The sequence below is a fragment of the Zootermopsis nevadensis genome, unplaced genomic scaffold (genome assembly GCF_977971745.1).
Source record: "Zootermopsis nevadensis isolate Lab colony 2312 unplaced genomic scaffold, Znev_1.0 Znev_ptg000025l, whole genome shotgun sequence".
NCBI classification, from domain to species: Eukaryota; Metazoa; Arthropoda; class Insecta; order Blattodea; family Termopsidae; genus Zootermopsis; species Zootermopsis nevadensis.
In genome coordinates this window covers 1,615,805-1,633,395 of record NW_028259157.1, presented here as the reverse complement: position 1 = coordinate 1,633,395, position 17,591 = coordinate 1,615,805, and the positions used below count along the sequence as shown (strand labels likewise).

The 17,591-nt window shown below is 38.1% G+C and overlaps 1 protein-coding gene across 2 annotated transcripts in view; it reads right to left on the bottom strand.

Annotated features, from left to right (window-relative positions):
* The window catches only part of LOC147872618 (disheveled-associated activator of morphogenesis 1-like), a 191,031-nt gene that overhangs the window by 104,843 nt on the left and 68,597 nt on the right, over positions 1–17,591 (bottom strand). Inside the window, exon 2 of one of the 2 annotated variants that reach the window (XM_087356182.1) lies at positions 14,022–14,096. Coding sequence is in view for 1 of the 2 variants with exons in the window: in XM_087356180.1 (XP_087212306.1) it covers positions 7,748–7,813 (66 nt within the window). In the remaining variant the exon portion in view is untranslated. Of the gene's footprint in view, positions 1–7,747; positions 7,816–14,021; positions 14,097–17,591 lie in introns of those variants that run through there. The other variant, XM_087356180.1, reaches the window with a different exon arrangement.

Genomic DNA, 17,591 nt, shown 5'->3' with positions numbered 1-17,591 from the left:
TATTTTCCTTCAAATCACAATTTTTTATAAGATAATAAAATATAAAATATTTAAAATATCATTTCACGTTCCGCATCGATTGATCGATTTACAAATTGGAACGTTTTCTTACGACATGTTTCGGTTATATTTAACCGTCCTCAGGTATAAATTAGATTGGTAAATTTAAAACTCCAATTACAATCCTTTACAATGTTATGCAGTTTATTGAAGATGTTCTTATCAGATTACTCTTATATATTAGAACGAAGGTATTGTTTTTTATATATGGCGTGGTTCATCTGATGTTCAATATTAGTCTGTAAAGCAATGATTTAAGGAAACATTAATAAATATGGAGTAATATAGAAAACAAAATGATGGAAGTAAATAAATAGTAGAATGTATAAGTAAAATAAATTAAATTAATATAATATATAACCGAAACATGTCGTAAGAGACGTTCCAATTTGTAAATCGATCAATCGATGCGGAACGTGAAATGATATTTTAAATATTTTATATTTTATTATCTTATAAAAAATTGTGATTTGACGGAAAATATTAAAATATTAACCTAATTCACAATATGACGCAAATATACTACCTTATAAATATTTATCTATCGAAGCTAAAGTCCATTTACGAAAATAATTTTCACGTCTAAACCAAGTTAAGTTATTTTTATGCGCTCAGAAGACGTATTATTGTTAAAATTTTCTAGTCTAATTGTAAATTTAATAATTTCGATAACTTCTCGTTAAAATTATGAATTAATAAACTACAATTAAAATCGGTGAATTCGTTCTGGAGCTGATCAACGCTCATGGTAGGCGATGATCACGTATTTCGTCACACAAACTGCACATGAACACATCTTTTGCATCATGACAATAAAATTGACGCAAAATATCTGCGGGTCTGTGTTACGTCACAGTAAGAGGCGAAGGGAACATGAAAAGGAAGGAGGGAGGCATTTTATACGCTATTACTCCCCATCCCATAACGCACTTCGGCTGACTGCTCACAGCGTATTTGAAGCTCGGAGATACTTTGCGATAATTATAATTCAGAATATTAATTATTGGTCTTGTAATCGGAAGTAATGTACTTACACCGACATTCAAGGAGACTTTTGAAAATCTGAAACAAGATGAAGAAAATTTTGGCAGGTTGAATGAACGAAATTAAAGACAGAATTTCTTAATTTCTACTCTTTACCTGATAATTTTACAGTAATAAAATCCAGACATTTGATATAGACTATTTAAAAACATTTCTCAAAACATTATACACTACAAAAATTCTTTTCTTCAGACACCATTCTACATTTATTGTTATGTTATACTTGCAATTGCGTATCTACTAAAAATATTATTTTTAAACACCCTGTACCACAAGGTAGAACCGTGAGTAGTGAACAGACTTGGCGCACATGACAAGATAACGTAAGAAAAACTATCAAAAACAGAACGTAAAGACGTAAAGTGGATTCAGCTGGCTCATGCCAGGGCCCAATGATCTGCTTTTCTAACACGTGTTCTACATATCAGGTTTGACCCGAAAAGTTAGTTCTTCGGTTATTAATACCTTTTAAAATATTCATTTAAAGAAAGTCCATGCAACGTAGAGTCGGTTGGTTATGGGGTTTGTCCCCCGTTGACAATCGAGTGATTTCGTCTGCATGGATTGGGAAGGGCTCAAATCCGTGAAGGGGGTGGCGTGGAACGGATTGTATCGATTACTCGGATGGAAACTTAACAAAGACAGATCAAATCTCAGACTGTGACATTGACATAGTTGTTTATGATCTGTGACAATGGGACGGATCCCTGGTTATAGGAACCGGAAATCTCTGAAAATACGATTTCATATTCTCACGCCGGCAACTAAAATCATGGCTGTCTCTCATGACGTCCGGTTTTAAAACGTACTGTGATATTTCTAGGTCTACATTCAGTTTGGTAACAATTGTTATCGAGCAATCCTGCCAACATTGTGGTCGAAATAATAGGAGCGGTAAGTTGGCACAGTTCCGAGGGCGATGTCATTATGTACGTGTGTCTGCTGTCGTCTTATTGGTGGGCACCGAAGGTGTGGGACGATGATCAGTCCTAAACTTTACATCCGTGTTGACAAACTGCCAATACAGCACTGCTCATTTATAGTTGCCGATCAGAATAAAGCTTTGTAAGTGTGAGGTTAAGGGAGGGGGGTGAGCCGATTGAGTTCGTGAGATTCTCGGACGATCTCGGTCGAGTCACGTGGTACAGTCGCCGGTGTTGCCACGTATAACCTGAGTTGTGGTTCAGGTCACGCTCTTAAATGACAACACTGAACTGCTCTAGATACAAACGTCACGTAACCTCTGCCAGGCTGTAGCTAGAGGCTTCGGCTAAAGGCTGTCTTCACTCTGCTGTTGTGATTGGACGTTTTACTTTCCAGCGAAGGTAAAATTTCAAAAGAAAATAAATGGACTACAATGCAGTATGTACTATCCTATAAACATTATTTCTCAGTGGCAGTACTTTGTAACTCGATTAGTTCCTGTATCGATATTTTCCTTCTACCCTGTGACAGAAGCCAACCGATAAATTTGGCATCGAGTACAGCAGAATGTTTACTGCTGAGTGGCTGACTGGATATTTCCGTTGTAGTTAACACAGCAAAACTGTCTTATTCCTCACTAACGAAACTAAAAGTGACTTATAAAAAGCCACGGATGACACATGGCGTCGAATAATCCATGCGATAAGATATCACAGATAAATATTTGATAAAGACGTGGCAATGTTTTTTTTAGCTTGAAACGTTTGTTGTTTATAAATAAATACTCTGTTGACGAGAATAAATTTAACATTAAGTAAGGAATTAATATCTTTGCTTCTACAGCTTAAGGACGAATGAGGAAAATGCAGGCAGCCAACAATTAAATATAACTTGATCTCATCTCATGTATGTAAACAGAACGTTTAAATTCGTAGTAGGACAAAAATTTGAAATACAAACAATGGCAAAGCATGATTTTAAGATCTAAGCTAATTCTGTGCTGGAACAATTAAAATGTTCTAAACCCTTAGTTTATTATTATTATTATTATTTAGTGTTCTGTCTGACGACAGGTCCATTTGAACAGGATCCTTCCATCCTTTTCTCGGACTGGGACCTGTTCATATACGTTCTTGGCAGATGATCCAGAAGTGGTTTGCCATTGCCTTCTTCTGTGTGTGAATGGAGTAATTGTTGGGATGCCACGGAGGAAAACTCCGTGTTGCCTAGACCACGGCCTTGCCCAACACAAGTTATAAATTCGGGCACCGCCGGGAATCGAACCCGAGACCCCAGGATTACAAGGCCAGCGTTCTAACCGCTAGACCACCGTGGCTCTTAAACCCTTAGTATGATTCGATAATTTCATATCGATAGACATTCATAATAAAAGCATAAACCTCGATCGATACCGAAGTGTTTATACACGAAAATGTCCGTGTGTCATTTTAATCGGAATAAAAAGGGAGAGAGGTCCAAGGCAGCTAAGAGGGCGAATTAAAAGCGTAGTTCACTACACACCAAAGGCTTGTAATTCTCGTCACATTCAGTGCAGCGTCCGTAGTATAATTCTAATATCTTGTGAACATTTGCTGTGTAGTAGGAATATTTCTGAACATAGTTCATCTGTCTGATAAGATGGACTTTTGCAACAGTCCGTACCGGGGAAGAAAATAAATACACACAACGTATCAACTGGATAATGAAGTTTAAAGAAACGCCATCTTACATTCAGTAGACAAATCTCAGAGTTAGGTTAGGTTAGAGCTCGGCTTTAAACTGTTAAACAAAGAATCATACACACAAATTACGTGCTATTTTTCAACTTGCCTACGGATTTAATCTTGAATCACTGTCTGAGTTCATCAACATGAAATCCTATCATAAGTTTCTCTTCTTTGTCTAAGATAATGTTAGCAAAATTACAAATATTTACAGTTACCGTATTTCTTATATTGATTTTTGAAGAATGTATACAAAGATAATGTTGTAATTTGTATCTCGGCAATAATAAATCTGGAATATTTATGTATATTTTCCTCAGGTACTCCATTTTCGTCACATTGCCATTTTATCAAACAGTAGAGACTTATTTTCTATACGTTTTCTGAAATCAATTTTTTCCACGTGTTTCCTACACACACACACAAATACATAATCCCTTATTTATAAACTTGGGTTCTTCAAGAAATACCTCTAGCTTCTCAAATACTGTAAAAGTTCCATAAACCTGTGATTAATAGTTTCTCATATAAAGGTATATTTGTCTGAAAATGAACCTTCAGTCAAATTATGCGTAAAGTTGGCACTACGAAAAACGAGACATTAAAATCAGCATTTTAATCCTTGAGAAGTGCTTCAGACACAAAATGATACCATATTTCTATAAAACAAATCCGAAACTAATAAAATTAGAAAACTAATTGTTTTTTCACTCCAAACCATCCTTTAACGTCTGGAGGATTATCGTGCGCATCCATTTACCTGTAATATTTGACGTTTACAGGTTCCGTTCTCGGTGGTACAGAAGGAAACTTAATTTTGGTCAGTAAGATTAACATAAAAACCTTGCTCGACTTCAAGACGACTTCTTTTTACTGTTTAAAATTTCTGAAATAGGGATGCGTCTTATAACCGATGGCGTCTAACAATCGATATAGTGTCTTTCTTCCTGAAAACTTATTTCTAAATCAATGTTACAATCGATAGCGTCTTACAATCGATACAGCGTCTACAGAATCGAATGCATCTAACAATCGATACAGCGTCTTTCTTCCTGAAAAGTATTTCTAAATCAATGTTACAATCGATAGCGTCTTACAATCGATTCAGCGTCCATAGAATCGAATGCGTCTAACAATCGATACAGCGTCTCTTTCCTGAAAACTCATTACCTAAACAAGGGCACGTCTTATATTTGATGGCGTCTAACAATCGATATAGCGTCTTTCTTCATGAAAAGTATTTCTAAATCAATGTTACAATCGATAGCGTCTTACAATCGATACAGCGTCTACAGAATCGAATGCATCTAACAATCGATATAGCGTCTCTTTCCTGAAAACTCATTACGTCTTACATTTGATGGCGTATAACAATCGATATAGTGTCTTTCTTCATGAAAAGTATTTCTAAATCAATGTTACAATCGATAGTGTCTTACAATCGATACAGCGTCTATAGAATCGAATGCATCTAACAATCGATACAGCGTCTTTCTTCCTGAAAACTTATTTCTAAATCAATGTTACAATCGATAGTGTCTTACAATCGATACAGCGTCTATAGAATCGAATGAGTCTAACAATCGATACAGCGTCTCTTTCCTGAAAACTCATTACCTAAACAAGGGCACGTCTTATATTTGATGGCGTCTAACAATCGATATAGCGTCTTTCTTCATGAAAAGTATTTCTAAATCAATGTTACAATCGATAGCGTCTTACAATCGATACAGCGTCTACAGAATCGAATGCATCTAACAATCGATATAGCGTCTCTTTCCTGAAAACTCATTACGTCTTACATTTGATGGCGTATAACAATCGATATAGTGTCTTTCTTCATGAAAAGTATTTCTAAATCAATGTTACAATCGATAGTGTCTTACAATCGATACAGCGTCTATAGAATCGAATGCATCTAACAATCGATACAGCGTCTTTCTTCCTGAAAACTTATTTCTAAATCAATGTTACAATCGATAGTGTCTTACAATCGATACAGCGTCTATAGAATCGAATGCGTCTAACAATCGATATAGCGTCTCTTTCCTGAAAACTCATTACGTCTTACATTTGATGGCGTATAACAATCGATATAGTGTCTTTCTTCATGAAAAGTATTTCTAAATCAATGTTACAATCGATAGTGTCTTACAATCGATACAGCGTCTATAGAATCGAATGCATCTAACAATCGATACAGCGTCTTTCTTCCTGAAAACTTTTTTCTAAATCAATGTTACAATCGATAGTGTCTTACAATCGATACAGCGTCTATAGAATCGAATGCGTCTAACAATCGATACAGCGTCTCTTTCCTGAAAACTCATTACCTAAACAAGGGCACGTCTTATATTTGATGGCGTCTAACAATCGATATAGCGTCTTTATTCCTGAAAAGTATTTCTAAATCAATGTTACAATCGATAGCGTCTTACAATCGATACAGCGTCTACAGAATCGAATGCATCTAACAATCGATATAGCGTCTCTTTCCTGAAAACTCATTACGTCTTACATTTGATGGCGTATAACAATCGATATAGTGTCTTTCTTCATGAAAAGTACTTCTAAATCAATGTTACAATCGATAGTGTCTTACAATCGATACAGCGTCTATAGAATCGAATGCATCTAACAATCGATACAGCGTCTTTCTTCCTGAAAACTTATTTCTAAATCAATGTTACAATCGATAGTGTCTTACAATCGATACAGCGTCTATAGAATCGAATGCGTCTAACAATCGATATAGCGTCTCTTTCCTGAAAACTCATTACGTCTTACATTTGATGGCGTATAACAATCGATATAGTGTCTTTCTTCCTGAAAACTTATTTCTAAATCAATGTTACAATCGATAGTGTCTTACAATCGATACAGCGTCTATAGAATCGAATGCATCTAACAATCGATACAGCGTCTTTCTTCCTGAAAACTTATTTCTAAATCAATGTTACAATCGATAGTGTCTTACAATCGATACAGCGTCTATAGAATCGAATGCATCTAACAATCGATATAGCGTCTCTTTCCTGAAAACTCATTACGTCTTACATTTGATGGCGTATAACAATCGATATAGTGTCTTTCTTCATGAAAAGTATTTCTAAATCAATGTTACAATCGATAGTGTCTTACAATCGATACAGCGTCTATAGAATCGAATGCATCTAACAATCGATACAGCGTCTTTCTTCCTGAAAACTTATTTCTAAATCAATGTTACAATCGATAGTGTCTTACAATCGATACAGCGTCTATAGAATCGAATGCGTCTAACAATCGATACAGCGTCTCGTTTCCTGAAAACATATTACCTAATTAATCGATCGCGTGTTAAAATCCAAATACAGTAATATTCGAGACGCGTTATTTGTCGTGCCATTGATTCTTAATACGACACATTCCGGTGCAAAATTTGCTCATTGTTATACATTACTACTCATACATTATTTGATGGCATTAATAGAATTCCTAATAAATGTATATTATTATATTATTTTACTGCAGAATATTAATAAAATGTCTGTCTTGTGGTGTATGTTCTATTGTGTTTTGTCAAGTTTAACATTAACTGGATGGTTGCAAGTTTCAATTCGCTGTCGATGTGTGAATCATAATGATACCGTATATATTTCCACAACATGTCGTTAAATATAATGCAAAATTAAGAGTCTTTTATTGTTGAGGTGTAATAAATAGTTGACACTTGGCATTAAAAGAGTTAAACACAAACCAAACATTGCCAACATTCTCAAAAAGTAACTACTACAAAAAAAATTCCAGGATGTAAAATATAGTTCTCATAATGTCTTTAGTTCTTATAGTCCTCAGTTCACGACCGACTGCATGAATATTATTAGGCTTTTGGTAGTCATGATAATTACTTTAAAAATGATAGCGGCCATTCGAGCAGACTGACCAGAAAACAGAATAAGCGACGTGTGATGGACTGGCTACGTGATTTTTAAGTAATCCAAAACATGGCCTACCTTGAAAACTCTTCGAAAAAATACGGCTGAAGGAACGAAGACTGTCCTTGTGCAGTACGGAAACATCACACACTGAAACTCTCTCTCTCCGTTACTATCTTCGGCACACAGGAAACCCCAAGGGAATTTCCGTTTGCAGGAGTTGTCATTTCGCGGATAAACAGAGCAGGATGTTTCAATGTTGTTCTTAATCGGAATTAATTCAGGGGCGTTGCATTGTGTAAACACGAGGTAAGATTCCACGTGGGACAGCTCATATTAATGGGAGAAGATGGCGCTGAGAATATCTGAACCTAAAAGGATAAAATTATCACGACGATGGATAAATTTGCATAACGCGGAGATCCATGATTAGTACTCGTCACCAAAAATTAACCATTTCAAGCTTAAAATAACCTGAATAATATTTAAGAATTCAGCCCGTACCGCATAGAAAACACTTCACTTCACCATTACAAAGATCAACTGGTTAACCCTTTGAAGCCTAAGCTCGTCTAAATAATGTTTACGAATTCAGCCCGTACCGCATAGAAAACACGTCACCATTACAAAGATCAACTGGTTAACCCTTTGAAGCCTAAGCTCGTCTAAATAATGTTTAAGAATTCAGCCCGTACCGCATAGAAAACACTTCACCATTACAAAGATCAACTGGTTAACCCTTTGAAGCCTAAGCTCGTCTAAATAATGTTTACGAATTCAGCCCGTACCGCATAGAAAACACTTCACTTCACCATTACAAAGATCAACTGGTTAACCCTTTGAAGCCTAAGCTCGTCTAAATAATGTTTACGAATTCAGCCCGTACCGCATAGAAAACACTTCACTTCACCATTACAAAGATCAACTGGTTAACCCTTTGAAGCCTAAGCTCGTCTAAATAATGTTTACGAATTCAGCCCGTACCGCATAGAAAACACTTCACTTCACCATTACAAAGATCAACTGGTTAACCCTTTGAAGCCTAAGCTCGTCTAAATAATGTTTACGAATTCAGCCCGTACCGCATAGAAAACACTTCACTTCACCATTACAAAGATCAACTGGTTAACCCTTTGAAGCCTAAGCTCGTCTAAATAATGTTTAAGAATTCAGCCCGTACCGCATAGAAAACACTTCACTTCACCATTACAAAGATCAACTGGTTAACCCTTTGAAGCCTAAGCTCGTCTAAATAATGTTTACGAATTCAGCCCGTACCGCATAGAAAACACGTCACCATTACAAAGATCAACTGGTTAACCCTTTGAAGCCTAAGCTCGTCTAAATAATGTTTAAGAATTCAGCCCGTACCGCATAGAAAACACTTCACCATTACAAAGATCAACTGGTTAACCCTTTGAAGCCTAAGCTCGTCTAAATAATGTTTACGAATTCAGCCCGTACCGCATAGAAAACACTTCACTTCACCATTACAAAGATCAACTGGTTAACCCTTTGAAGCCTAAGCTCGTCTAAATAATGTTTAAGAATTCAGCCCGTACCGCATAGAAAACACTTCACCATTACAAAGATCAACTGGTTAACCCTTTGAAGCGTAAGCTCGTCTAAATAATGTTTAAGAATTCAGCCCGTACCGCGTAGAAAACACGTCACCATTACAAAGATCAACTGGTTAACCCTTTGAAGCCTAAGCTCGTCTAAATAATGTTTACGAATTCAGCCCGTACCGCATAGAAAACACTTCACCATTACAAAGATCAACTGGTTAACCCTTTGAAGCCTAAGCTCGTCTAAATAATGTTTAAGAATTCAGCCCGTACCGCATAGAAAACACTTCACTTCACCATTACAAAGATCAACTGGTTAACCCTTTGAAGCCTAAGCTCGTCTAAATAATGTTTACGAATTCAGCCCGTACCGCATAGAAAACACTTCACCATTACAAAGATCAACTGGTTAACCCTTTGAAGCCTAAGCTCGTCTAAATAATGTTTAAGAATTCAGCCCGTACCGCATAGAAAACACTTCACCATTACAAAGATCAACTGGTTAACCCTTTGAAGCCTAAGCTCGTCTAAATAATATTTAAGAATTCAGTCCGTACCGCATAGAAAACACTTCACTTCACCATTACAAAGATCAACTGGTTAACCCTTTGAAGCCTAAGCTCGTCTAAATAATATTTAAGAATTCAGCCCGTACCGCATAGAAAACACTTCACTTCACCATTACAAAGATCAACTTGTTAACGCTGTTTAATTAAATAATCGCTGTTTACAATGAAAATCGTACAAAACCCAAAATAATTCGTTACTGATCGTTAAAGCACGTGGTATATATATATATACCACTCGGCTTTAAAAGGTTAATACGATGATCAAATACAAGATTATAAAGTTGGGGAATGTAGCACGCATGGTCCAAGTGATAACTACAGATAATATTCTAGTTAGAATCCTTAAATGAAGACAACATTTAGAATATTAGGCGTAGATAAATTTATATTATTAAATTACGTCTTTTTAACGACGATTTCAGTGGCACAGATAATTTACACACGGGCCCGGGGTAGGATAATTTTAAAAAGACTGGAAGTAGCAGTGGTTGCCTAATTTAAGGTGCCGATCCTGCATTTGCCTACAGAAACTGAGAAAATCCGCGAAACACCTCAGTCATGAGTGACGTACTCCGGGTTGGAATATGAACCCGGTAATTTTGAATATAAATTAGAAAAATTGGATATTGAAGGAGTTTAGGAGGGTGTATAGTGGAATATTTTGGATTAGGTTAGGTGCTAGCGTGGTTTCTCTACACTATGGGGTCAGTGATATGATTTAATGGATACCAAATCACGTACCTTAAAATATGGCACAGGATGAAACAGAAATATTAAGGATATTCACTGGTGATAGATCGCAGAATCCCCATTTTTCAAGGTCACGTCAAAATCGTTCAACGTTGCAATAGAAAACAAGCGACTGAAGGTAGTTCAGAAATCGCAGCGTAGCGACGCTCTACAGTTGACATAGAGCAGCTCGGAAAGGCCCTACGTTGCCATGAAGTATGCGAAAATATTAATTTTCCCCGTAACTTTTCGACTGGAATCAGTAGTTGATAAAGCAACTTCGTGGTACAAGATATTCTATAACAGTTGAGAGTTGCTCAGCTTTCCAAGGAATTTTCATAATTTCATACAACCCAAAGATTCGCCACAGTGATTTATATACGAGGTGCGATCGGAAAGTTTCAAGACTGTCAATAGAGGGCGAACCGGATGTAGTACGAGCTTCTGCCGCTAGGGGGTGCGGCCTACATTCATAGTAAATCAGTGTGCCAGCCGGCATCATCCAATTAGCATTTGTTTCTTAGTTACGGGCGTTTTGGTAGTGCATTACACCGACCCTCCTGCGATTTCGGAATGGCGTGTGCATCAAATTTTGCCAAAGACTCGCCAAAACGGCTACGGAAACCTATGAAATGCTAAAGCAAGCATTTGGGGAGTCCGCAATGGGTCGTGCACAAACTTTTGTGTGGCATTCACGTTTTAAAAATGGCCGAACCTCTGTCGATGATGACGAGCGTTCTGGACGACCATCTTCGAGCACAACGCCCGAAAATGTTACGAAGATTCGGCAGGCCATTCACGAAGATCGACGTCGTACCATCAACGACTTGTGCGACATTGTTGGGATAGGCTATGGGACCTGTCAGCTGATTCTAAAGGAAGAACTCCACATGCGACGCATCATGACAACGCGCCAGCGCACACCGCCCTCAAAGTTCGGCAGTTTTTGGCCTCAAACACCATGGCCGTCATCCCGCACCCTCCTTATTCGCCGTGTGACTTCTTCCTCTTCCCAAAGATGAAAATTCAGCTAAAGGGAAGGAGATATGAGACGATAGAAGAGATTCAGACAGAATCGCAGATGGTGCTTGACAGGCTGACAAAGAAAGATTTCCAGGGATGCTTCCAGGCTTGGCAGCGGCGCTGGGATCGTTGTGTTCACTCCCAGGGGAACTACTTCGAGGGTGATGGATGAATTTAATACCTGAGATTAGTGTACGTGTTTTTATACGCGCAGTCTTGAAACTTTCCGATCGCACCTCGTATTTATTTATTGTAGATTAATTCAGTTTACCCATAGCACGGACAAAATATTTGGAAAATATTTGCAAAATTTGCGTCAAAGACCCAGAAGGGAAAAAAACAATTTGGAAGACCTCGTTGTAGATGACAGGATCCGCGTAATACTTCTTTATACCAGGTGTGACCAAAAACTTTACCGGAATGTCCGCTAATATGTCGCGTCGATTAGCGAGTGATCGATAACTGAGTATCGACGTATTAAGACGTCTCTAAGGTTGAGTCTTGTGTGTTAATGAAGTAATTAAGGCTGTTGTCACGAAAAGGTCTCAAAATTAGTTTTCATCCCGGCGTAAAATGAGCTGTATTTTATTGGAACAACGCTTTATCAACTAGTTTTGTGCAAAAGTGCAACATAAATTATGCTGGAAAGATTATGATAATTTCAAACTTTCACTCACAGATTTAGTGACCAATATCATCAGGATGGCCAAATCAGGAATAATGTCTGCAGGGGACCACGGGAAACATGAAAAGTGCGTACAAAATTTTGACCGTAAAACCTTACGAGAAATAAACAATTGGAAAACACAGACACAGATGGATAATATTAAAATGGAGTTTGTGGAAACAAATCGGGGACTTGTGAACCTTGGCATTCCATAAAGACAACGAATTTATCTCCTAGTTAAGCGTCCATTAGCTTCTCAATAAGGACTCTGCTACATGTAGTTTTGTTGCAAACCAATTTACTACAAAAATAATAAGCTATTACAGATCACGCTTTGTAATGAGAATTTTTAACATTGCGAAACTTTCCTACAGCGCCTCTAATTAAATATATACAAATAAGGCATGGAATCTAGACAGATTTAAGACTGCATGTCTCTGCTGATAAGGCAAAGACATGTAGAATTCCGTGTACATTTATGCCGGCTGCATGTTTTAAGGATGACGCGTCGCTGAGTATAATTACATAACCGTGTTATTATGCAAGAAAAGAGAGGATCGCCGAGCAACTGATAAGGACAAGGTGCGTTGTCGTGCAAGCCACTGATCCCAAGAGCTGCATCTAAACATAAAAGGTTCCCAGGTGACGCCCGCTCATCCTTCTGGTATGGATTTAAAGCCAAAGCTCACGTAATTATTTAAGAATTCAGCCCGTACCGCGAAGTAAACACCACACTTCACCATTACAAATATCAACTGGTTAACGCTGTTTAAGGAAATAATAGCTGAAGATTTCTGTCTTCTGGGTTGTTGCGCTGTGTAGTCTGGTCGATGTTTACCAACGTTTCGGAGGTCATACTGCCTCCGTCATCAGGGCGATGAGTATGAAGATTTCTGTCTTCTGAGTTGTTGCGCTGTGTAGTCTGGTCGATGTTTACCAACGTTTCGGAGGTCATACTGCCTCCGTCATCAGGGCGATGAGTCTGAAGATGGCTGTCTTCTGGGTTTTAGCGCCGTGTGGTCTGGTAAAAGTTTGCCGACGTTTCAGAGGTCTATGCTATCTCAGTCATCAGTGTCGGTTAATTTCTACTAGACTACACGGCGCAACAACCCAGAAGACAGAAATCTTCATACTCATCGCCCTGATGATGGAGGCAGTATGACCTCTGAAACATTGGTTAACATCGACCAGACTACACAGCACAACAACCCAGAAGACAAATCTTCATATTCACCGCTGTGAAAACCTCAAATCATACGAAATAACAACTGTTTGCACTCAGAAATAATTATAACCCATTAAAACAAAATGAAGAGTAGCCGATTGTTGAAGCAGATGGCAACAATGGGCTTTTAAGGATTACAATAGTTTATTCTCTCCTATAACGTGATTTAGCCACGGTGGTCTAGCGGTTATAACGCTGGCCTTGTAATCCTGGGGTCTCGGGTTCGATTCCCGGCGGTGCCCGAATTTATAACTTGTGTTGGGCAAGGCCGTGGTCTAGGCAACACGGAGTTTTCCTCCGTGGCATCCCAACAATTACTCCATTCACACACAGAAGAAGGCAATGGCAAACCACTTCTGGATCATCTGCCAAGAACGTATATGAACAGGTCCCAGTCCGAGAAAAGGATGGAAGGATCCTGTTCATATGGACCTGTCGTCAGACAGAACACTAAATAAATAAATAACGTGATTTAAAGCATTTTGGTCAACACCTCCTTAAAACACGTCAGTTTGTTTCGACTACTTAAAGTTTGTGAAAGATTTCAAGCAAATTATTTCGAAGTACTTACCTCAAAATGTTTTAAGGATTCTGTAAATTCTTCATTGTCGATCGTTCGTTAAATCCGAAACGGGTAGAACTGCATCTGAAATAAACACAGCTTGAGTTACTACTACTACTAATAATTAAATTAAATTAAATTCTTTTATTTTAACGTGCTAAATCAACAGCTACAGGAACCAATTACAGGGCCAGCACAAAAGTAAAATATATATTAATGAACATTAAGAAACGTAGTAATTGAAACAAGTTATTCAATCCAATTATAATATTCAATTCCTTTATTAAAGTGTTTGCCAAAGTCACAGATAGCATACGTCATTTGCAACACTGGCGCACCTAGCGGAAGGACCATGTATCATCTCTCTTCTCAATATAATATATAAGATATCTGGAAAACCAAGGTGAATGGATGGAATTTTTGGGTTTAGAAGGGGAATAGAGAGGTTAAAGCCTCCGACACAGTAAGCGAAATATATTGACGATCAAGATGATAATAATATTTTAACATACGCAGGAAAGTTGGTTTAAAGCTAGAAAAGAAACATTGGTATGAACACATCCCGAAGACAGTGGAGACAAGTCAAGATAGCGAAATAACTATTTTATGGAACCATTCAACTAATCTAAAATGAAATACTATAAATATAAATCGATTAAACACATTACCTCTGATTGTATGACTGCAAGCTTTCTGTGATGTCTGAAGTGTAAAGAAATGCTTCTTACAAAAATGCACCTAAATTCCGTATCAAAATTTATAAAAAAAAAAAAATGTTATCAAAATGCCTACAGTTTGTTGATCTTAGGCAAGGCCCTGGGTATAATGATACACTTATTATCCTTTCGTGAACTATTATCATGTTTACCAATGCAGATTACAGAGCATGTAATTTTATCAAGACCAGCAAAGATGAGCTGAACGGAAAACGGAAATATTACACAGTAAATTCATCATTATCTTTTTATTAATAAAGTGTAAACATATTCCAGTAATAATCAGGCTCTGAAGGCACTAAATCGAGCATTAGAGAGTAAACACATCGAATTACAAATGAAAATGCTCTGTGCTATTAAGTCTGTGTACTCTGATTGCAATACAGATCTGCACTTCTTGGCATTACCCTCCCATCTCCTTCTTGGTCTGCCCAGTGCTCGTTTTCCAGGATTCCCTACCAAAATTCTGTGTGTACCCTTGCCTACCCTACTATGCGTGCTACATGTCCAGCCCATCGCAGCCTCCTAGATTTCACTATCCTTGCGTTCAATTCACGCTCATCCTCGTATGCGATATTCTAAATTTCCCAAATATTACGTCCCGGTTTTTCAATCACTTGTAATCTACGTTTTTCCTTTAACGTAAGAGACTACGTTTCACAACCATACGAGACAACAGGTAAAATTATTTTTTTATGTTTTGGATAGCAAAAGAGATGATGACAGTTTTTTAACTGAATAAAAAAGCGATCCCCGAATGAATTCTTCTCTTAATTTCGTCATGGACCTCATTTCTACCTGTTATTTCTGTTTCCAGATATTTAAATTTTGAAACATTTTCACACGATGTTCTGCCCTTCTGGATGGTGCTGATCCCGTATTACGTCCATGTATTTCCGTGCTAGCCAATAGGAAAGCTTCTGCTTTCTTGGTTATGGAACCCATAAACAATCCCCCAGCAAATTGACATAATCAGAACAGACAAGTGCCTGGTGCAGACGATTCAATTCGATCCCTTCCTGATGACATGTCCTGGAGCAGAATTAAAAAGCACTGGGGACAAAGCATCCCCCTCTTTTAGGCCATTGTGCACTGGGAAGGGATCCGACGAAAGGTTACCCATACGAACTCTACTAGATACCTCGTCCATACACATCTTTATTAACGTAACAAGTTTCTTTGGTATTCGAAACTCAACCAAAAAGCCACACAGTACCTCTCTTCTGAGCCACGTGCCGTCCTAAAGTCCACAAATAGTTGGTGTACTGACCCATTATATTCCAACTGTTTCTCTAATATTTGTCGAATGCATGAGATCTGATCAACAGTTGACCTGTTACGGCGGAATCCACATTGACTTAATATTGGATACAATTCTCTATGACGATGTCGAAAGAGATACCTCGGAAGTTAATGTACTCAGTTTTGTCACCTGCTTTATGGATGGGGATAACAATCGATTCTTTCCACTTCCTGTTTCCAAATCGATACTATAAGCTTGTGTATCTCTGAGTGCAATGTCCTACCACGAGCATGGATTAGTTCAGCTGGAACTGAGTCGTTGCCTGGAGATTTATAACGTTTTAATTTCCCAATGGCAATTTCAACTTCGTGAAGTCTCGCGTTCTGTATCAAGGGCTCTAACGGCAAGAAATTTGAAACTATTCTATCAGGTGTCATTTTAGGCTAGTCTCCCCTAGAAAATATCGACGAAAAAGGAAGAGAGATAAAACTCAAGAAATCTTTCAATCCGCCAACTTTACGTAAACTAAACTAACCTAACCTAACCTAACCTAACCCAACCTAACCTAACCCAACCTAACCCAACCCAACCCAACCTAACCTAACCTAACCCAACCCAACCTAACCTGACCTAACCTAATCTAATCTAACCTAACCTAATCTAACCTAACCTAATCTAACCTAACGTAACCAAAATCTCCTAACCTAACCTAACCTAACCCAACCCAACCTAACCTGACCTAATCTAACCTAACCTAATCCAACCTAACGTAACCAAACTCTCCTAACCTAACCTAACCTAACCCAACCCAACCTAACCCAACCCAACCCAACCCAACCTAACCTGACCTAACCTAATCTAACCTAACCTAATCTAACCTAACCTAATCTAACCTAATCTAACCTAACCTAATCTAACCTAACCTAACCTAACCTAACGTAACCTAATCTAACGTAACCTAACGTAACCTAATCTAACCTAACCCAACCCAACCCAACCCAACTCAACCCAACCCAACTCAACCCAACCCAACCCAACCTAACCCAACCTAACCTGACCTAACCTGACCTAACCTAATCTAACCTAACCTAACGTGAATTTACAAAACTGGGCTTTGTCATTTAGGCCCTCTGGGCTACTCAGGGTGTCAGAAGTATGTTTACAAACTTCGTGTGCGTGTTCCATTTTCAAGAATAAGAAAAAATGTTCTTACGAAAATTTGGTCACAAATGTTTCATTTTCGAAATAATAGCCAAAAATAAGTTTCAATGAATGACGTCATGTCAAAGTGAATCCAGCTTCCAGAAAAGGATTTTAATTAAAATTTGTGCAGTACTTGTTGGCGACATGCTTATTGTTCCACGCACGCTTCCATCTCGTCTAAGAGGATTCTTAAGAAGACACTTGCCACGTCTCCTTGAAGATGTACCACCGAATACAAGAAGACAAATGTGGTTTATGCACGACAGAACTCCAGCACATTTTCCCATCGCGTCAGATATCATCTCAATGAACAGTACCCTCAGCGATGGATTGGGCGTGTTGGCCCAGTAACATGGCCGCCGAGGTCACCGGACCCCATTAGACTTTTATTTGTGGGGTCACTTGAAGCTCGTCGTT